Source organism: Oreochromis aureus, linkage group 13 (genome assembly GCF_013358895.1).
Source record: "Oreochromis aureus strain Israel breed Guangdong linkage group 13, ZZ_aureus, whole genome shotgun sequence".
Lineage (NCBI taxonomy): Eukaryota > Metazoa > Chordata > Actinopteri > Cichliformes > Cichlidae > Oreochromis > Oreochromis aureus.
The window spans coordinates 26,815,583-26,837,628 of record NC_052954.1 but is presented as its reverse complement, the minus strand read 5'-3'; the positions used below and the strand labels follow the sequence as shown (position 1 = coordinate 26,837,628).

The 22,046-nt window shown below is 38.6% G+C and overlaps 2 protein-coding genes across 2 annotated transcripts in view; both read left to right on the top strand.

The window, feature by feature from the left end:
• Positions 1-7,806, top strand: part of LOC116324848 (potassium voltage-gated channel subfamily KQT member 4-like) — a 109,966-nt gene extending 102,160 nt beyond the window's left edge. The window contains exons 13-15 of the mRNA XM_039621365.1: positions 32-163; positions 3,543-3,669; positions 3,892-7,806. Of these exons, the coding sequence (XP_039477299.1) occupies positions 32-163; positions 3,543-3,669; positions 3,892-4,977 (1,345 nt within the window). The 3' untranslated portion in view covers positions 4,978-7,806. The remainder of the gene's footprint in view (positions 1-31; positions 164-3,542; positions 3,670-3,891) is intronic.
• Positions 7,807-8,138: 332 nt separating this feature from the next.
• On the top strand, positions 8,139-21,487 carry ddx43 (DEAD (Asp-Glu-Ala-Asp) box polypeptide 43). Its single transcript, XM_031745583.2, has 17 exons — positions 8,139-8,519; positions 8,712-8,767; positions 10,387-10,504; positions 11,823-11,990; positions 12,332-12,413; positions 13,780-13,939; positions 17,358-17,476; positions 17,636-17,746; positions 17,836-17,977; positions 18,647-18,747; positions 19,074-19,161; positions 19,918-20,045; positions 20,178-20,287; positions 20,463-20,601; positions 20,681-20,768; positions 20,956-21,116; positions 21,227-21,487. The coding sequence occupies exons 1-17, from the start codon at positions 8,213-8,215 to the stop codon at positions 21,465-21,467; spliced, it is 2,319 nt and encodes a 772-aa protein (XP_031601443.2). The 5' UTR covers positions 8,139-8,212; the 3' UTR covers positions 21,468-21,487.
• The last annotated feature ends 559 nt before the right edge of the window (positions 21,488-22,046 follow it).

Sequence of the window (22,046 nt, the reverse complement as noted above, 5' to 3'; positions counted from 1 at the left end):
CTGTGTGTGTTTTTGTCTTTTGCACGTGTAGGATCATGAAGTTCCACGTAGCAAAGAAGAAGTTTAAGGAGACGCTGCGTCCGTATGACGTGAAGGACGTGATTGAGCAGTACTCTGCAGGTCACCTGGATATGCTCTGTCGCATCAAGAGCCTTCAGACCAGGTCAGGAAACGACACGCACATTGATTGATATTGACAGATTTCTGTGTTCTTGCTTTCAAAATCAAGGAATTTATAGATGTATCAGTAACCTGAGGTGCTGTGTGTTGATTTTGCTGCAATTCCTGCTAACGCTATAGGTTATATAGCACTTCACAGAAAATCATTTTAAATTAACTTTAAACTTTAACATTATTTTAACTACATATTTCTTTTCCAAACCATATACATATGTGTAGATGTGTGTTCCCTCTGTCTCGCAGACTAGACACTGTAGTGGGTCCTCCTCCAAGGCCTTTGCGCAGCCGTGGGAAGACCTTTTCCTCTCCCTCCCTGCATTTATATTACAGCCAGGCCAGCAGGAAACGGTCGACACCGGGGTTAGACTCACCCCCTTTCTGATCCTTCTGCCAAATGCTTCCCTACTAACTTTGCCAGCCAGTTTGAATTTGCATATGCTGAGATGTATTTGAACTAATTTAGCCAAATGTACAAATATAACTTACCTTAATAGTTAAAGCAATTTTGGTGCAGTAATCATTTCACTGACGTAATAAGTGGACACATAGAAAACACAGGTCTTCTATGTGAAAAGTCCATCAAAAAGGCATCCACATAGCTGTTTTTCCTTCATGCTACACACTACTATGACCACCTTTATTCTTCAGCACAGACTGAACTCTCTTAGGTGAACTTTCTAGTAATTTCTTAAAGTAGTCTTCAGGAATAGTTTTCCAGGTTCTTGAAGGACATTACAAATCTCTTCTTTGGATGTTGGCTGCCTTTAGTTCTCTTCTCTGTCCACATGATCCCACAGTCTATGATGCTGTGTGGTTTTCCTTTCAGGTATGCTTTGACTGCATTAGCAGTGTGTTTGGGATAATCATCAAGCTGAAGAATTAAGCCAATGCTTTCCACATGGTATTGCACAGTGGATTAAAATCTGATGGTACTCATCTGCGTTTGTAATTCAGTTTTGATAAGATCCCGAACACCAGTGACTGAAATGCAGCCCCAAATCATGACAGAGCCTCCACCATGTTTTATAGATATATTATGTATAATATAGATATACACTCTGACCTGACCTCCTCAGTATAGACCGGTGATAATTTGAATCAAACTTTTCTCATTTGGATTCAACACTCCATAACAACAGTTCTTGTTTTCTCTCTGTTTCCCTTCCTTAACAGTAGCTTATTGACTACCACCCTTCTACTGAGATAGTTTTTGATGAAGCAACATCAAACAATAGCTGGATTAACTGAAGGGCTCGATGCAAATCTTGAGTTCTGCGTCAGGCCTTTGTACAGTTTTTTTTCCTATTTGTTAATAACAGACATTTAAATGTTGTTCTTCTGCTGTAGATGTGGTTTTAGGCCCACCGCTTCTTTTGTCCTCTGTCTGTCCAGTTTCCTTAATTGCAGGACACACTGCACAGCATGCTGAAACATGCCATGTTTTTGACTAAAAGCATTTTAGGAATGACCTTGTAGAGAAATACTATTTTTTGCCAGTCAAACTGTGTTTCAGTCAGCATTAGGTGGCTTAATAAACAAAAAATAATTTGGAAATGGTCAAGTACAAAGACTGGAATGAAAATGAATGAAAAGTCAGCCAAAGTCCAAAGAAAATTCTTTAAAGACCTTCAGAAACAAATTCCTGCTTTGAATGTGGCTTTACTCTGTGTTTATTCATTTAAATACAGTGTTACACAATGGGCACTGTAATGCAGTCATTTTTATTAGGACTTTAGAACATTTTCTAAAGTGTAAGATGCTGTGGTGATGACTGTCATCTGGTGGTATTACTCAATGAATTGCAGTGCTGTAGCTGCGGTCAGTGTCCCAATATAGAGAAAAATAGAGTGCTTGTTTTGTATGCGAGTGTTGGTATAAAGTGTGTTTAGTGGCCAAAGCACCACATACACACAGACTATTTCTGCAGTGATCTAATGTGTCTCATTAGTATTCCTATTAAATGTCTGTTATGTCAGAATCTTTACACCGGTATTTTAATTTAATTTTTACATTCTGGCGCTAACATAACTAACAGAAAAATCATGGGAAAACTTCATATACCCTGGCAGCCACTGACATTTTACAAATATAACTGTTATGATTGTCCACACCCAGCACAAATGTAGCCTGTTTTTCCATGCCATCCTTCACCTCTGTGTGTATCTGTTCATTTGTGTACCTGTGCTTAAAGCTTCATGGTGTTAAGTCAGAGAGAAGTGCCTGATCCAGTCTTTTTCCTTTCTCCAGACTGGCCAGTGCAGCAGGCTCTGGTCGCACCCAGCCAAGGAATATGTCCTCTCCTGCACTACACTATTATTACAGCAACCACATGAAGAAGCTCTCTGGCTCAGGGTTATTCTATTTCATTTAATTTAATTTTAGACTGTAAAATCCTGCCACTTGCAGCCATAGCTGCTAATAAGTGCTATAGCAGTTGTAATCGGGTTACTGCGAGCAGATATAAAATATCTGAAATGTATTAACCTTCCCGCAGAACCAGATGGTTGGAGTTTACAGTAGAACGTGTAGTCAATACCAGAAGGTTTTGACAATAACTGAAAGGCAAATTAAATTGCAGTACAATTCAATTCCTTATTTTAACCCAAAACTTGATGATTTTAATATGTTAAACTCCATCCACATGGTAAGGTTTTTATTAACCGTGTCTGACACATAAATATTTGAAGTAAATGCAAACAAACCCAAACACAGCTGTCTGACATCACATTAGATCTCATCTGTATTTCCACACTTCATTCTTTCTCCTTTCATCAGAGAGTGGAAACATTATTGTATGTGAATGCTGCTAATTTGTATGCAGTTGTGTGCGGTTTGGATGTGCTTTTTATTTTTTCCTGAGTGAAAACAGGCACCTGTGCATTACTTTGGAACTCAAAGTATGAAAATTAACTTCACTAACTGAACATAATTAACTGTCAGAGAACAAAGACAACCATTTAATGAATACTCTGACATAATCTGACAGTAATTTAAATCAAGCACTGCAAGAAGCAGCTCACTCAGAGCTTTTTTTTTTATTAAATATGTTTTATATTCTATAAAAAAATAAAACATGCAAACACAAACAAACTGCTACAAAATGCATTACATCCGATCCTAAAATCAAGTTTTTCATAGATTTTCGTCTTTTTTTTTTCCCATAGTTGTTTTTTATTCTATAGCACTGATTCACTTGAGCCATGTGTGTTGTGTGTTTTTTTTACTAACCCTAACGTTAGCCTTCCGTTGCTTTAGGTTTGTTGTCTGACTTGGGATAACCTGAACTACAGCAGGGATGCCTTCTTGTATTACAACGTCATTATTTTCTAATATAATAATCCTAATGTATGTGTGTATCTCAGGGTGGATCAGATCTTGGGAAAAGGCCAGATTCCTGTGGATAAAAAAATGAGGGACAAACTGCACCCAGATGGAGACTCTCTAGAGGGCATGAGCATGCTTGGACGTGTGTGTAAGGTGGAGAGGCAGGTGGGTTTAAGAAAAAAAGGGAACACAGAATGCATGTAAAATGCATTCATAAAATTTTATTACCTCACATTGTTGGTGAGTTGTTTGGGCTCTTGACCAATACCTGTGAAATTTTGCTTTTAACAGTATCAATTTATCTGTATTGGAAACCCCCAGAACATTTACAGAGTAGTATTCAGCTCTTTCAGCCTTGGTTCTTATTCTCTTTTCTTTTGTGCCTAGGTAACTTCCATTGAATCAAAGTTGGACTCGTTGCTGGATATTTACCGCCAAGTCCTACAGAAAGGCCCCTCAGCACTCACCCTCTCCTCCCTCCCCCTGTTTGAGCTGGAGAACCAGCACCATAACTCGGACTACCCAACCTCAATCATTGGCAGGGATCTTCCCTCCCCTCAGGGAGGTGAGCCTGTTGGAAGCGGAGGAGACAACAGTGGCGGCATGCGTCGTTCTCTCAATCCCAACCCGAGAGGCTTGCGGCTCATCCTGGCACCAGCTGATGACGATGCTCCTCCAGACTCAGCACCTCCATCCTATCCACCATCCACAGCCTCGCTCTCCCCATCACCTCTGCTGCCCCCTGATAGCCCTTATCCAACTTTGGTCACCACCAATGGTACCCCGAAAAAAGCACACTTCCCTGATCTGCCGCCCCCACCTTCCTCGACGGGGAATTTCACTCTTCAGCTCCCCCCTATGGTACACCCCTCTCACCTCCGATGCCCTGCTGACCCCATTTCAGATGATCTGACAGATGGAGTGGCAGTGGACGAGGAAAGCTCTGGCCCCTCTGTTGTTGTAGGATGCGGTGTGGATTCTGACCAAGAAGCTGACAACCAGGCAGCCTTTGGCCAGGGAACGGTTCAGCTGCGGGAGAAGCCTAGCTTGAAATCTGAGGGGGTCTGGAGGAGGCACATGAGCCTTGAGGTGAAGCCCTTGCTGCTTCTCTCTTCGAGCCCAGATGGGAGGGCTTCAGACTGGGAAGGTGGTCTTGGGAAGTCGATCTCTGTGCAGAACCTCAGTCAACCTTTGACCAACCGTGCCCCTGGTCTCTCCTCTGCACTCAACAACAGCAGCAGCAGCAATGGTAGTGAACGCAGCAATGCCCATGATGATCTTAACAACTGGGATGATACAGAACTCTTTATTAGAGAGTGCAAACTACAAACATCAGAGGAACATTTTGACTTCCTGTCACAGGGACCTGGCAGCAGCACCTCAGACCTTTTAAAGACTGTGGAGGAGGCTGCACCTCACCCAAAAGCAAAGTCAGAGTTTCTCAGTCAGTCCTCACACATACAGCTGGCATAACCACACTTACTGACAGACACACATTTCCATACTGTATGTAAACACCACTGTGGGTGAAGCCACTTTTTAAAATATTTTTACAGGGCAGTAAACAGATTATGTTGCAAGTTTTACAAATAAATCCTTTCTATATGAACAATGTTTTGATATTTTGTCTAACACTTTTATTCCCAGTTGCATACACACTTTTCATAGGGTACTAAAATTACTACAGCCTATACAGTAAATGAATGTACACGTATGTATGCAAGTGGTCATACTCATGTAAGACAAAATATACAATCAATACACAAAAATGAAAATAATCTTGCTGGAAAAACAATATTTTGATTTTATACAAAAATGACCAAGCTTTTCATATTTACTATCATAAATTAAAGAAAAAGATGCTTAATTTGAAATGAAGAGGAATCATGGAAGGAATCCTAATTTTATTTCTAGATCCAGACTTGTTGGAAAAGCTGTAGATGCAAATCAAATAATGTGGCTCATTGTGAGAAAAAGTTACTGTCCAACAATTTTACATTTTTGCTGAGTCTGGCTCAGCCTGCAAACCCAATTTGGAGTCTAACTTTTCACTTTACAAATTAAAGGATAATGGAAGAAGAATGCTGAATAACTGTCTCACAGCCAGAACTACTTGCAAGGTACAGAGTAGCTTAAGCTCAAAGAAATCACTCTAACTCATTGGTCAGCTTCTACGCACGTGGTGAAACCAGCAATCACATGTACATGCACATCCACCGAACTCTTTCACACTCTGACAGTTGTGACCATTAACAATAACTACCAAGAACTCTAAGAAAGGCCAACTTGACAAAGAGCTGAGACTGACTAAGAACTTTTTTTTTTCTTGGAAGAAGCAGAGAGTCACTCACTCTGCTAGTTCACTGTCTGTCTTTGGCAACTTAAAATGTCATCTTTTACTTACTGTATGCTTTCATACATATCACTACATGGACAGTTTGAAAAACAAAATAAAAATAAAGGAAATAAAGGGCGAGGCCTGGTGTGAGAGAAACAGCTGAAGTATAAAAACGTAAAGGTTGAACCAGGGTTGCATGTGTGCAGACTACAGAAATCTCGTTTTCTTCATTTCCTACAATTGCTGAAGTGTTTGTTAATGTTGATGTGGTTGGATGGTTGGTCTAATCTGTCAGCAAACTGTAACTAAATTTGAATGCAGCAGACCTAATGGGAAGAAATGTCCTATCAGCACTGACTTAAAACAAGTGTTGGAATTTCTCCCACTTGGTTTGGATAGTAGCCCAGTAAGTTGGATGCAGCTGTTTTGAATATTGAACTGTGGTAGACTTTTAAGTGGGCTTTCTCAGCCAAGCATGAAATGCTGCATGTCTAAGCTGTAATTCAAAAGTGCTCATGCATTTCCTGGTGACTCAGACCTTCATCTGCATGTCAAAATAATGTTTACTCCAAACTTTTAACAAAATGGTACGAACAAAGTCTGCCTACATGATCAATATTATCTGAACTAATTTGATAGAAGTTAAAACCTGTGTTGCTACTTATGTGGATAACCCACTTACTATTTTATGACAAAACTACAACATTTAAAGGCCATTTGTTGTGATCAAACTAGAAAAACCTCATTGATATTTTCTGTGACTTCTCTGATCAAGACTGATCTTAGATTGAGATTATATGTGGCTTATATAAGGACTCTTTTCACCAGGATGTTGGTACGCACTTCATCCTCACTCACCTCAGTCCTAATTAGAATATTTAACCATTCTGGGTTTTATTGTCACTATCTCGAAAATGACTAAAGTGGACCGTTTATATTATGGTACATTTAATCTTTAAGGAGATGTAGAGGCTTGTATGTTTTCAGTGTTAGATTTTTGAAAAACTGGTGTCTTGAAAGTGTCTTAATAAACAGTGTTTGCATTGCTGCCTTTCTTTCTTTTAGATAGGTTGACTGGTGTTTAAATGAGAATTATGCACAAAAACTATGTCAGCCATCTTCATTTTTGTTAGTCATTTTGATTTGTTTTGTATGTTGTCACAGAAGTCTTAAAATGTATTGTTTGTGCTATTCGTGTCCTTTTATTCATCTTTTTTTTTCTGTTATATCCCCAGAGAGTTAAGTGCATTTCTTAGAAAATTAACATCCTGTAAAAGAATATAGCAAGTATTATCTTCTGACAAATGACAACTGCTAACACTTGTAGACTGATTTTAAAGTGTTTTGTTGCCCATGCAGAAGTTGTTCTGGTATGATAAAATATATTGTCATCATGAAAGCACAGTGTGTTTCTGTTGAGATTGACCTGGAAATGTAACATTGTAGTTTATGTTTATGTAATATTGACATAGGTTTGAGTTGTAGCTATTGATTGAGCTTTGTTAAAAATGAGAACAGGCCAAATCCATAAGTAACAATGAAGCAAGACACCAAACACAGATGGGACAACCTTAAAAACTGCAATTGTTGCCCTCCCCTCCCAAAGAAAACATGCATATTTTTGCTGTCTGTATATTGCTTGAGAATCCTTCTGTTATTTTTTTCTTCTTCACGGAGCTATAAAGGCCTAGTTTGCCTACAGACTATGCATATTGTATAGTTGAAGTCAAACTCCTGCTTTTCAGTTGGGCATCCAGTTCACTTAAGTTATGTCGCTTTGGTCACAGACTTTATATGGCTTTGATGGCTAATAATACCATTTCTGTATTGCTTGAACGATAATTTATTACACAACTGGCCTTAAAGCTTGATAATGTTAACTTTATTATTTCTTTGAAATTAATTTATTAAAGTGCACACTATGTTCTCTGGATGAGAAATGCAAAGAATTTTATTATTCATTAATAAAGTACAGGTTATCTGAACTTTTTTGCTTTTGTGTCTTTTTGGTGGAAATTCTTAATTTTATTTATTTGTTAATTAATAAGAAGACAAAAGAACATTGCGTTTTGAAACTAAGGAATCTATAGCCTTCAACTCTCTAAACGGTAGGGTAATTAACAAATTGATATTTCTTTGGCCTTTATTTGCATTAAATTAAATTTATACACCTTTTTATCTGAAATTTCACAATTTTCTATACAATTTAAGCCACGTCTGATGTAAATTTATGAAAATTTACAAAAGTTTTAGAAAAACTAACTTTACAGAAAGGACGTTAACGCGGCGCCGTCCGCGGATTCACTGTTCGACCGTTAATTGCACTTACTGAAGTAGTGCGTAGGTAGCTGCTGGGTAGCCAAGCTTAAAATGTCTGATTGGGAGGATGAATACGACCAGGACGGAGTTGCTATCTACAAACCTGCTACAAAACCGGCTCCGGCCGATTGGAAATTTTCATGTAATGACCGTGAAAGGGAAAATGTTGTTTTCGGTGTGAAAAATGGAACCAAATTTGGAGCCCCAAGGGAGACGAGAGCTAATCGTAGCGGCCCGGGTCCCGAGGTCAACAAGTGGGGAGGTAGAGGCCCCGGACGACAGACAACGTTTAGCAAAGAAGAGTCTTCCCGGCCTCTGACTATCACAGTGGAAACTACTTCAATTGGAAGAGTAATAGGTACGTTGTCAGAGATTAAATTTACAGTAACAAGTCTTTCACAGTCTTAGCTAAACTGCATTTAGTTGTGTTGTTAGCGTTAGCTTAGATTTGATGGGGTCGCGTGAAGAAGCTATGTAGGTGATGAGGTTGGCCTATAACCCGGAGTTCCTGCAGGTTTAGACTCTAAAACACATTTTATTCTGTTAAAAGGTCGTGGAGGAGCCACAATTCGTGAACTTCAAGAGAGCTCTGGTGCAAGAATCAAGGCAAGTTGGTTGATGTTGTGTTAAACTAGTACAACAAATCATTTGGAAATCACAGTTTAGAAGTAAAAAAACAAAAACTGCTTGAACTTTTAATTTGTTTAGATATGGTTATTTAACTTGGACTTGATAATGCCCTGATGACAATAAACACTATTTTGAGCCTTGAATGTTTTCTCATCAACTTATCTTTTCCCTTCACCCCCTTTCCACTCTGTCCTCTCCCCTTTTCCAATTCTTATGCATTTATTGTGTCACATTTGGGTTCTTGGGTGCTGGGAGCGGTGTTAGGGCAAACAATGCTGTGCCTGGACAACAATGCGTTTCCTCCTTCAGTCTTCGAGGGCAGCTATAGAAATTCCTTTGTGGTGCTAAATCAAACTCCCTTACTTCTAAAACTGAATACCCGAAGTAAGAAGGAAAGCACACACTCAAAACTTGTGTAAAAATTGGACTAATCTCAGGTTTTATCAGCCTATTCTGAACATGTTCACTAACAAGCTCATATTCGGCATAAGCTTGAGCAAAATGTCAGCATGCTCAGAGTGAACTGCTGAAATATAGATTTGTCAACCTTTTCCTGAGGTTTTCTTTAAATGGCGTTACCTGGCTTGGGGAAGGAACAAGAAAGCAGACTGAGGCATATTGTAGTTGCCAACTTCCACCTACCAGTTTATGTGTGGTGGGCCCATACCTGTAAAAGTCATACCTGTAAAATCCATTACAATCCAATAAAGTTCTGCCATAAATTGGGAAAACATGTACATTTTTTGTTTATTTTTAACTGTTAAAAAGAATGATAATTCTACTTTATTATTGAGGGTACAAGCCTAAACGATCTAGATTTCCATTGATAGTATCAGCTGATATTGGCTATTTACCAGTCTGTTGCTATCTGCATTCTGAAGGCCAATAAATCAAAACATTTTAGAAAAGACAGGAGAAATGCCCTTCAACCATGTTATCAGTGATGTTTCATAGTTTGTCCACCAGAGGGTACTGTGCATCTTCTCTGTTCTCTGTTGGCAATAATCAACAACCAGCTGATTCAAGGAGAGTGTAAAGAAGTAGATAAATGATTAAGTATTTTAGGGAAATATATCATGGCTCTGAAAGGGGGAAAGGGCATTTTAAATTGCCAAATATCAGTAAAATGGTCTTAAAAATTGTATTATGATCAGGGTGTAGTGTGTGTGTGTGTGTGTGTGTGTGTGTGTGTGTGTGTGTGTGGTCAGAATTGCAATATATTTTAAAATGTTCTAAATATTTTGTCCCCCATGTGTATTTTCAAGTGTTAGAAACACTTATAATCTGAGTGCATGAAGTTTAAAATGCCATCAAGCCATCAAAGTTGCTATCCAATGGTAACTTCTGGTACTGACTGTAAATGATAAAAGATATAGTTTTTAGCTCTGTTTCTAAAAGGCTTGAACGCAAAATATATTGAAAACTTATTGGGAAGATAAGTCAAAATGGTAGTATTTTTAGGACAAGAGCAAAAAGTTTAAAATCCTGCAGCCAAATTTACTAAAAATGTGAATATCAGAACTAATTCAGTGCACAGGCAAATATGTAAGACGTTATCCTTATGACCTCTGTTACTATTCTGTTTGTGTTTTCAGATAAACAAGGGAGGTTATGAAGGTGAGGTAGTCATTTTTGGGTCCACTGCAGCACAGCAGAAGGCCAAAGAGATGATCGAAGACCTGGTGGCAGAGGGCAACTCCCGATATTGTAATGGTGTGAAATTTATTTATTTTAATTTCTTTTCTTTTAGAAAACAATGGCATTTTCAAAACGATTTTCCTTGGGATTCTTGGTTAATATTTTTTCCACTAACATTTTCTTTAATTCACCAAAAGAGAATAATTTTTAGTACAAATACTATATAATATACATGTTTTATTGTAAATTAGAGCTATTTTAAGTTAATACAGTGGACAAGAATTTGTTTTGCTTTCTGTCTGACCCAACCTTTATATTTCTTAGATTAACATAAATCTAAATATCTCCTTCACAGCATTTAATTTCACCTTTATTTTGGTCATAGTGAGAATTGTACCCAGATAAGAAGCCTGTGTCAGTTGAAGCAGGATGTTTATACCTGAGCTTTTGTCCCAAAGATTGCTACATAAGGTTCTGACTTTTGCTGATACGCAGTTGTATCACATTTCATTACTGCACTTAATTCAATTCAGTTTTATTTATACAGCGCCAAATCACAACAACAGTCACCTAAAGGCGCTTTACATGTTGTAGACCCTACAATAATACATACAGAGAGAAACCCAAAAAATCATATGACCCCCTATGAGCAAGCACTTTGGTGACAGTGGGAAGGAACAACTCCCTTTTAACAGGAAGAAACCTCTGGCATGACTCCAAGCTTCCTCACAGTGTTACTGGAGGCCAAGTTAATGCCATCCAGAGTAAGAATCTGGTTAGATACCATATTTCTAAGATTTTCAGGGCCGAGTACAATAACCTCAGTTTTATCTGAATTTAGAAGCAGAAAATTATAGGCCACCCAGGTCTGTATGTCTTTAAGACATTCCTGCAGTTGAACTAATTGGTGTGTGTTATCTGGCTTCATGGATAAAATGTAAAGTGAAAATGTTTGCTATGTCTTCTGACGATACTGCCTAAGGAAATCATTTGTAATGTAAACAGAATTGGTCCTACCACTGAACCCTGTGGAACTCCATAATTAACCTTAGTGTGTGAGTCTTCATTTAGGTGAACAAATTGGAGTCTGCTAGACCTGTAATACCTACAGCATGCTCTAATCGTTCTAATAGAATATTATGGTCGACAGTAACGAACGCTGCACTGAGGTCTAGCAGGACAAGCACAGAGATGAGTCCACTGTCAGAGGCCATAAGAAGATCATTTGTAACTTTCACTAAAGCGGTTTCTGTGCTGAGATGGGCTCTGAAACCCGACTGAAACTTTTCAAATAAGCCAATCCTCTGCAGATGATCTGTTAACTGTTTGATATGAATGATATGAATTTTTGATTCTTAGTGAATAACTATGAAAATATGGATTTTCTTCTCAGGTTCTCGCAGAGGACAAGAGTATGAAGGAAGATGTGGGGGAGAAAAGAATGGTTCTGTCTGGTCTACTGCTGAATTGCAGGCTGCAAATGTTGTCCAGAACCGTCCATCCATAGACTGGGATGCCATCCGGGAGAACAAGGAGAAGTATAAGGAGCTCAAGTGGAAGGGTAAGTGATCATATTTGTCAAAAGGGCACATGACTTCCAATTCAAAACTATTTAGCTATTGATATTGGCATTATTGTAGGATAATGGATTAGAAATTAAAGCGTGCGCTAAAGTTAAAGACTTCAAGTTAAAGACTTGTTTTTTTGGTGTTGGTGATGGAAATTGTGAACCCCATGCACATGTGCCATACCTATAAAATGGCTAAAATCTTGCAGTTTATTAATGCTAAGTTACCCTCAAATATGTGATGTTATAACACCAGCCAGATAATAAAACTTAAATTTGCAAATATAATTATCTAAAGCTATAAACTTATTTTGTGATATTTTTGCTTTATTCAGACATCCCACCCATAAAAAAGAAGTTTTACACTGAGGCACCGAGTGTGGCCGTGCTTACAGCAGAGGAAGTTGGTGAATGGAGGTAAATCTTAGTGGTTCTTGGTCATATGTCCATGTACTTCCATATGACGGGGTTTTACATGTATAAACAAAATTTAAGCCAGTTCAGAAAGGAAGATCTCTTCTGTGCTTTCAGTGATGTTATAACACCAGCCATAAAAGACTTGGGTTTCCATGCTGACAACAATACCTTAAGTTTGTGAATGTGATAACTCAAATTTATACCAGAAGTCTTTCTACTAAAATCTTGAGTATCTCAGTGACCTTGACCTTAAGGTCAGAGGGTTAGGTTTTCTGAAAATCTTATGAATGCCATAACTTGAGAACAAAGCTCATTTCTGCTGCTTGTATCCGTGATCTCGTTCTTTTGGTCAATACCCAGAGCTCGTGACCATAGCTGAGGGTAGGTAGAGTAGATCGAGCAGTAAATCGAGAGGCCAAAGGAATTTGCAAAGAAAAGCTTCTTTGAGTTGCTTTTTTCAAGCAACTCAAAGAAGTCCAGACGCTTTTCTTTGCAAATTCCTTTGACTACGATGACCTGGATGACTGAGAACCTTCACAGACATACAGTAAATTGAGAGCTTTGCATTTATGCTTAGGTTTCGTTTCATCGTAACAGACAGCATTTGCATCACTGAAGCCATCTGGTCAGCACCAATCCCTCTGTTGATCCCCTGCTGCGCTCACTCATGAGCAAGGCCCCGAGATGAACAGATCTGTGGCATTTCTCAACAACAATGCTCCGCCTGGTGGCAGGTGGCTCCATAAAATTTAAGACTCAACAATTTACCAGCATTTGGGCATCAATTAAAATGTTGACAATTACATTAAACGACTAGTATGTCTGGTACCCACTGGTGACATTAGCAACAATTAGTTGACTACTCGCGCACATCCCAAGTTCAAATACAGACGGACAGTCTCAAAGTGGTTGGATTTTTCATCCAAAAACTGCTGTAACATTACTTTTGTTGGACTGTTTTTCCTCAGCAAGAAGGGTATGTGGTGCGTTTATCTAAATAACTACTTTTTAGAACTCTGCTCTCTGGCTTTATGGGTTGTGCCTGTGATCATTGTGCCCTTGATTGAGTGGAGTCTGACTGTCTTGGTGTTTTTATATTTGGTACATTTTGAATTTGGAGCACCTTCCCCTTAATGTCTGTGCTTTTATTTTTGTATGTGCTTTTTATCTAATGGCATAAATTTGACACTGACAATTGATCACCTTTTAGAAAGAGGATGGAAAAAAATACACAGTTATTAAATTTATTGTAATGTTTCTGATATTTAACCTGGAACCAAACACACGGTATTCATCTGCGTTTAGCATGGTACTTGGTACTTTAGCTTTGAATCTGTTTTCATGTTTGTTTACACCTTTTCCTCAGGAAGGAGAACAACAATATCTTTGTGGATGACCTGAACGAGGAAGAAGAGAAACGGCAAATTCCCAATCCCTGTCGCACATTTCTTGAGGCCTTTGAGCGTTATCCAGAGATCATGGAAAACATTGACCGGGTTGGCTTCACCAAACCAACCCCCATCCAGGTATGATCGTGGCACCATAGCAGTTTTTGTCAGCCATAGTTTAATTTAAACTTAGTTGTAATGATAAATATTTTGAATGTGCCAAATAAGATGAATCTGAATCAGCACAAATCTGTCTGTTGGAACTCTCAGATGTGTGTAAAACCAAATATTTTAGTTTGTTTTATGTGTAAAATATTTCTTTGTAAACCAGGGAGATTCTTTACCTTGTATGTTGTGTAAATGTGTTGTAGGTGGGTTTGGGAACAAAAACTTTCAAATCTGTTCGTGTGTGTGTTGCAATGACAGATGCGCCTGTAGTGACCTGCCCTGTTTCTGCTGTGGGCAAATCCAGTGTTTGACTAAAGTGTCAGCTTTGACAGGAACTCACCCTATTTTATTATAAATTCTTGGAACTGAGCCAGTAACTGTTGTAGTCTTCCCAAGAAGCAGAACTGAAAATTGGTTGTAGGTGGCATCATGTGTGGTTTTCTTTTTGTTGTTTTTTTTTTTTTTTTTTTTTAAAGAAAAGGGAGGAAAAAAAACCCCTAATTGCATTATTTCTCTCCGCACACACACAATACCGCTTTCATTGAGTTCCTTGATCTAATCTTTTCATTTTTAAAGGTTTTCACTGTGTTAAACGTAATTCTAAGTTTTACTTCCAGTTTCTCACTAACTGAAGTTGCTATATAATAGGGCTGCCACGATTAGTCAACTATCAAAATCGTTGACGACTAATTTAATAGTCGATGCATTGTTTGAAGCTTTCTAAGATCCTGAAAGACGCTGGAATAAGTAAATGGTAAATGGCCTGTATTTGTATAGCGCTTTACTTAGTCCCTAAGGACCCCAAAGCGCTTTACACTACATTCAGTTGTTCACCCATTCACACACATATTCACACACTGGTGATGGCAAGCTACATTGTAGCCACAGCTGCCCTGGGGCGCACTGACAGAGGCAAGGATACCGGACACTGGCGCCACTGGGCCCTCTGACCACCACCAGTAGGCAACGGGTGAAGTGTCCTGCCCAAGGACACAACGACCGAGACTGTCCGAGCCGAACTGCCAACTCTTGAGCCACGATTGTCCCAGTAGGATAGCAGGATTTAAGAGTGTAATAACGGACTGAAACAGAAGATGGCAGCAATACATGTACAAGGATGGCAGCTGACCCTAAACGCTGAAGAAGAAGAAGCAGTCTTCGGTATTGTAGCGGTGTCCAAATTCAGGGGCTGCATCCTTCGTAGGCCACATTAAAAGGCCGATTACGTGACAGCGATGCGGCGAAGGCTGTCCAAATTCAAAGACTCCGACAAATGCTGCTGACAAATGCGTCCTACTTTTCCCCAGATTTGAAAGACGGGTCGGGTGTATCCTTTGTGGCCCAGCCTATCCCAGAATTAATAACGCAGCTCAGCCAATTCCAGTTTCCAGCAATGGCGGCAGCTACTTGGTTTTAATATTACTCTTTCTGCGTCACAAAATAAACTTAAGATATTTTCAGGCGAGAATGTAGTTGTGTAAACTTCAAATGTCTGTTCAATCTATCAAGACATCACATATTTGCAAAAGTCCTCCGACATTTTCGGAGACAAGCTGACCGGGAGGTCAAGGCTCACTAGAGCCGGCAAGAACAACGAACTCCCGGCACATCGTTTTCAGACCCCCGCGGTCTTTCGCTACTCAGCTTAAACATGATATATAAGTCACTCGGATAACTTAAAAATGAGTAAATCGGTTTGGCTCAGATTAAAGTTATAGTTTTCACACAGCTGAATAAACGTCAAACAGACAACTGATTAAACAGAAGTGTGAGATGTTAGAGATTTTACTTCAGTGTACTGTTATATTTGAGGGAGCAAGGAGCAGAGGACTGAGTTTATTGAACTCCACTGAAACAATCTGCAATTTCATTAAAAGTTTAATAAACTATCATCTTGTCTTTGCTTTTAGTTAGCGCATACCCTAAACACTTCAAGCTGTATGCTAATGATAGTTATATAAGAGCTGATGTATGCTGGTGCAATAAGCTCAACGTTTTATGTCCAGTCGATTATCAAAATAATCGTTTGTGGCAGCCGTACTATATAAGCACACTGATTCCCCCACCCCAGCCCCACGCTACACACAAATAGTTTAGTAAATCATTCTCTTTTTGTCAGAAATGTTTAGCTTGTTGTTTCAAGGTCACAAATATCTTTAATTTTAAGTTAAATCTGCATTTGTAAAATCAACCAGTGGTGACTAGAGAATTCCGTGTAGGAGGTTACTTGTTTTGGAACACACAATATTTAGATTTTTAATCAAAATGTAAAGAAACGATTCAAAGTAAACATAAATAATGAGAGGTTTTGACATTACCCTGCGTCTCACATGCCTGAAGCATCCTTCAGTGCCTGTGCATTTACTGTATGATAAGATAAGACTTTAATGATCCCACCATGGGGAAATTTGTGTATTACTACAGCTTGGGTACATGTAGCAGAACAAAAGCAACAAAGAGTATACCAAGATAAAATAAACAAAATGTAATTACAATGAGCTCTGTCATGCTGGATTTCATTTTTATTACATCGAAAGATGTACAGAATGGAAACAAGCAAGTAGCTGGGATGGCAGCAGAAATAGAGAGCAAGCCACTGAGCCAGTAACCGTTTAATAAAAGGATAAACACAGACCGCACTAGAGACTGATTTCGTTATCTGTTCTCATCCCACCACAGGTGATTCAGTTTAATTTTATTTACAGTATCAAGGTAAAGTCCTTGCAGTGGCACAGACAGAAACTCAATCTTACCCTACGAGTAAGCACTGGGCAAGATGAGCTATAAATAATTTTGTTTACAGTAATTAAACATTTCCCACGCTTCACACTGAACCTATGCCATAGAAGCCTGGAGTACTTTCTTTTCATACTTGGGTCACATCAGAATTCATGATGGTATGCTGCATAGGGAAATGAAACACCTTCTCTCTTTCAAAGTTTAACTTTCATTTCTAGATTTAACTTTCATTTCACAGTAGGAATCTGGTCAGATTGAAAGCAATATTACAGGTAGTGGAACAACCAGTTCTGTACAATGAATCACTATTTATAGCTCCACACTGTACAACAATGTAAGTACAAGCCTGCTGACATGATGTTGCAGTTTTTGGAGTTTTTTTCAGTTGCAGAATAAACAGTTTCTGTCTCTTCAACAGGAGGTTTCTAACATTCGACTAACCTAAACATACATTTTAAAACGTATAATTTTTTTTTAGATATCATAAAAAATGTTGTTTAAGTTCTTGCATACTCTCCATATAAAAGATTTTGGGTAATCTATATTTATTTATTTAATTTCTCACATGCTAACATTAAAGTTAGTAAGTCTTATACCAGATGTGGGGTTATATATGATGATGACTTTTTAAAATATAGTTTTTCTTAAGTCTCAAGCGTGGCCAGTGCTACTGAGTGGCGAGGACCTGATAGCCATCGCTCAGACTGGAACAGGGAAAACACTGGCCTACCTGCTGCCGGGGTTCATCCACATGGATGGGCAGCCTGTGTAAGTGTAGAAAAACCTTATTTTTAGCACAATCTGAGTGTAACTGGCGCCACGTTCTCTAATAATAGCGCTGTTTTGTTCAATTCCTTTCAGAAGAGGATACCTACAATAATTTTGTTCTTCCTCTATTAAATCTTTATCTTTTTGTCCTTTGAGTAGACCTAGAGCTGAGCGGGATGGTCCAGGCATGTTAGTGCTAACTCCTACTAGAGAGCTGGCCTTGCAGATCGAAGCAGAGTGCAACAAGTACCGCTATAAGGGTTACAAAAGGTCATAAGTCACTAAAAATAAATTAAAATCAATGATCATGTGATGTAGAGAGGGCATGATAATGACTGTTCCTTCTGCATCTCTCTCAGTATCTGTATCTATGGTGGAGGTGATAGGAGGGGCCAGATCAACCTGGTGAAGGATGGCGTGGACATCGTGATTGCTACACCAGGCCGCCTCAATGACCTACAGATGAATGAGCTCATCAACCTCCGCTCCATCACCTACTTGGTCAGCTCTTTATGTCTATGCATGTTTGCTTTCCTCAAAGCTTGTGTTGGTCCACTGTAGAAAAAAAAAGCCCATGAAGGTGTTCTTGTAGCATTTGACAGGAAACCTGATTAAATGCGTAAACAATAGGTGTAGCAATATCTGCTCACTTAACCCTGTTGGTCATAACAAGGATCCACATCTAAAACTAAATCTAAAATTACCAATAAAATCCTTCATTGATCTATTGTGCAGTTTAAATGTGTTTTTAACTTTTCTAATCTGCAGCCAGTGAAAGGATTATCAAATTAAGAAGAAGGTAACATCAGAGCTGTCTGTATGCAGATAAACTGTTGATTGTGAAATTTGATTGATTTCTCATAAACTTAAAGTATCCCTTTCTAGTAGACATACTTGCACATAGAATGGATGGATTTATATTATAATGTATAAATTGCTACTAATTTGTGCCGTAGTCTTATAGATTAAACTAGCAGTGTACACCATAATCAACCAGGCTTTTTTTGGGCCCGGAAAATTATACTTGTATACTTGAGGCTTGTAAACATGTGATCTACTGGCTGCTGACACGTGGTGCATAGGTGGGTTTTATTTTGTATATTTGGCGTACTCGTGTTGTGTGTGGTGAAAACGAGATGCGCTGTCTTTAGTAACTACTCTTTTAAAAAGGTGCTGGACGAGGCTGACCGTATGTTAGATATGGGCTTTGAACCCCAAATTATGAAGATTCTTCTGGACATCCGTCCAGATCGACAGACTGTCATGACCAGGTATAAACAATTTGCCATCACTTAATGATGAAACTGACCACATGAACACACAACACATCCAGTTCAGGAACAAGAGCATTTAAATGGTTGACTTTAAACATGAAAATCATCGTTCATCCATTTTAGCAAATACACCACAATAAATGTAATCTATTGATAAACACTTGGAATATGACTGTACGGTGAATTTATAAAAGTAAATAATGGCATAATTCACACTGAATGTTACCTTATTTCTTACAGAAGTGCTTCAGAGTTGTAGAATATAATGTGCAGTGAATGGAAATCAAAACGACTTTCTATGCCCGTTATTTCTCATGTTTCAGTGCAACTTGGCCCACAGGTGTGAGACGACTGGCCAAATCCTACCTAAAGAATCCCATGATGGTTTATGTGGGCACCCTGGACTTGGCTGTAAGTAGAAATGAATCCAATCAGTGATTTAAATGTCTTTACTATTTTTTTTTTTTTTTTTTTTTTTTTATGTTGTATTACTTTGATCAAGTTGGTCAAGCACAAGTTTATTTATATGGCACATTTACAACAGCTCATGCTGCACAAAGTGCTTTACAAACTAAAATGCAATTGAAATAAGTAAAATGCACAACAATGATGAAATAAAAATATAAAAGGGAATAATACAAGACAATACAAACAACTAAAACAACAATGACTAAGGCTGTTAAAACAAAATGTTTGGGTCAACGTGCGCTAAAGGCAGTCCATAAAAATATATCCTCAGTAGAGATTTACAATGTTCCAGGGTTTGTGCAGCTCTAATATTTAGAGGCAGACTATTCCAGAGACTGGGACCTACCACGGAGAAGCCTCTGTTGCCACGAGATTTAAGTTTAGACTGTGGAATGGTTAACATCAGTTTTGAACTGGACCTCATGGTTCTTTCTGGAGTATAAATAAATACAGCTCAGATAGGTAAGAAGGATGAATTAACAACAATCAAACTACTGTATTTCACATGGTCGTTTAGTGACTTAAAAACTAAAAGTAAAATTTTAGCTGGGTACTGAGAGATGGTTTCTGTCTGACTTTTGCATGTCTGACAGTTTGTTCATTTATTCTTGGCAGACATGTTATTTACTTTAAAGTTCTAAATAGTCTATGCCCGTTTGGATTCTGTTTACATGCTTCCTGTGTTTCTATTCTTTTCAGGCTGTTAACACGGTGCAGCAAACGGTGCTGATTGTTCGCGAAGAGGAGAAAAAGTCGTATCTGTTTGACTTCATCAGAAACATGCAACCAGAGGAAAAAGTAATCATCTTTGTTGGCAAGAAGCTTGCGTAAGTGCGGAGTTGGTTCATAGTTGTGGCTGTTCACCACTGTTACAGTTGGATAAACACACATCAGCATTGGTACCCACTTTAATCGTGTGTCCTTTGTGTTTGCTCGTTTCCATTTTTGTTCAACATCAGAGTTGATGACCTGTCCAGCGATATGTGCCTTCAAGGTTTGGCTGTGCAGAGTCTCCATGGTGACCGTGAACAGTGTGACCGTGAAGAAGCTCTCAAGGACTTCAAAAACGGTATTTAACGTGAAGGGAAAAGTGCTTTGAAAAATAGTCACTAGCAGGCACTAGCAGAGAAAATGGAAACGCATTTTTGTGTGTAGCTGGTGGTTTTATTTTAAACTAAAGACTACCACAAGTAAAGGCTGTTGGATTGAAGTTATCACAGAATAAGTGTTGTATCTTTTCCCAGGTCGAGTTCGTATCCTCGTGGCCACAGATTTGGCATCTCGAGGGTTGGATGTCCATGACGTAACACACGTCTTCAACTTTGACTTCCCACGTAACATCGAGGAATATGTTCATCGTGTAGGTCGCACTGGCAGAGCAGGGTAAGAGTGTGTGCATGCAGTGTTTACTGCCAGGCTGTGCTTGTGCTAGCTTGTGATGTTGATGCATGTTTTGTTTCAGACGTTCAGGTGCTGCTGTGACCCTGGTGACAAGAGAGAACTGGAGAATGGCACCTGAGCTAATTCCCATCATGGAGCGAGCAGGACAGGTTGGCAAAAACATATTTTGCGTTGACATAAATACACTTTTGATTGAATAGACTTTTTATTCAAAATGTAACATAATTCCTGAGAATTCTGTGCATGTGTACTTATATTATAATACAGCTGACAAACAGTCTTTAATACAAAATAATTACAAGTATATAATCATAAATAAAATGAATCCTTTTGTAGGATATCCCAGAGGAGCTGTTGCTTATGGCAGAAAGGTATCAAAAGCACAAGAAAGAGAAGGAAATGTCCAATCCAAGGGGAGGACAGGGGCGAGGAGGAGGGAGAAGAAGTGGTGGAACAGACCGTGGCCAAAACTGGGGTTCTAATACAGAGCTGTCCATGTAAGTTTTCCGCCATTCTCCTCCACCTTACTCTGACAGGAATTAACAGTCAAATTACTGTATTTCACATGGTTATGAGAATGTTCATTTTCTTGTCCTTTTCTCCACAGGCTGGAGCAAGGTCTCAATCTACCTGTGTTATTTCTTTTTAATGTGCATTTCAGTTCTTTATTTTCTGTTATTGAAAGGTTTGTTTGCTGGATTATATCTATGATCATTTGGTGGCAACTTGCACCTAATTGTTTTCTTGTCTTAAAAGAATTTAAAATGCACATTTTTCTCTGCCATAAACTTATTAGTCTGTTATCATTCAGAATATTTTGTGTTATCTCTTGGTTGTGGAAAGCTTAATAAATTATCTTAAAAAGAAATGACATGTTGTGCATTAATTATTGGCTTGTTCCTTTAAAAATTAACCATAGAATTGTGGTAATAAGTGAATCTACTTTCTCAATTGCCTATATTATTGGTCAAAAATTACATGGACACTGTTGGGGGTAAAGGCTTATAATTTGGGGGGCAAATAATAATATCATGCGTTAAGCTCAACAGCTTGTCTGCATTAATTGCTCAAGATGTTTAGTCTGCTGACCACATCAGTTTACTTGGAGATCTGATTCAGAAGAAAATCTTTTTTTTTTTTTTTCCTTTTTTTTTTTAACCTGTCCCGTTTGGTTCTTTTGCCATCAGAATTATTGTCTAAAGGCGAAGAAAGATGCCCAACGGATTTACTTTACCAAATGGACCATCCCAGCCTTGCCGTAATGGTCCATTTGATTCACCTTTTATTGTTTATTTTATTTTCACTTGCTGAATATGGGACAGACTTGACTGGGGGAAGGAAAGGGGAGAAAGAAAGAGGGAAAGAAAAACAGCTGAGAAGAGGGACGGGGGAAAAAGGGCCAAAAACCAACAGAATAAGCAGACAAA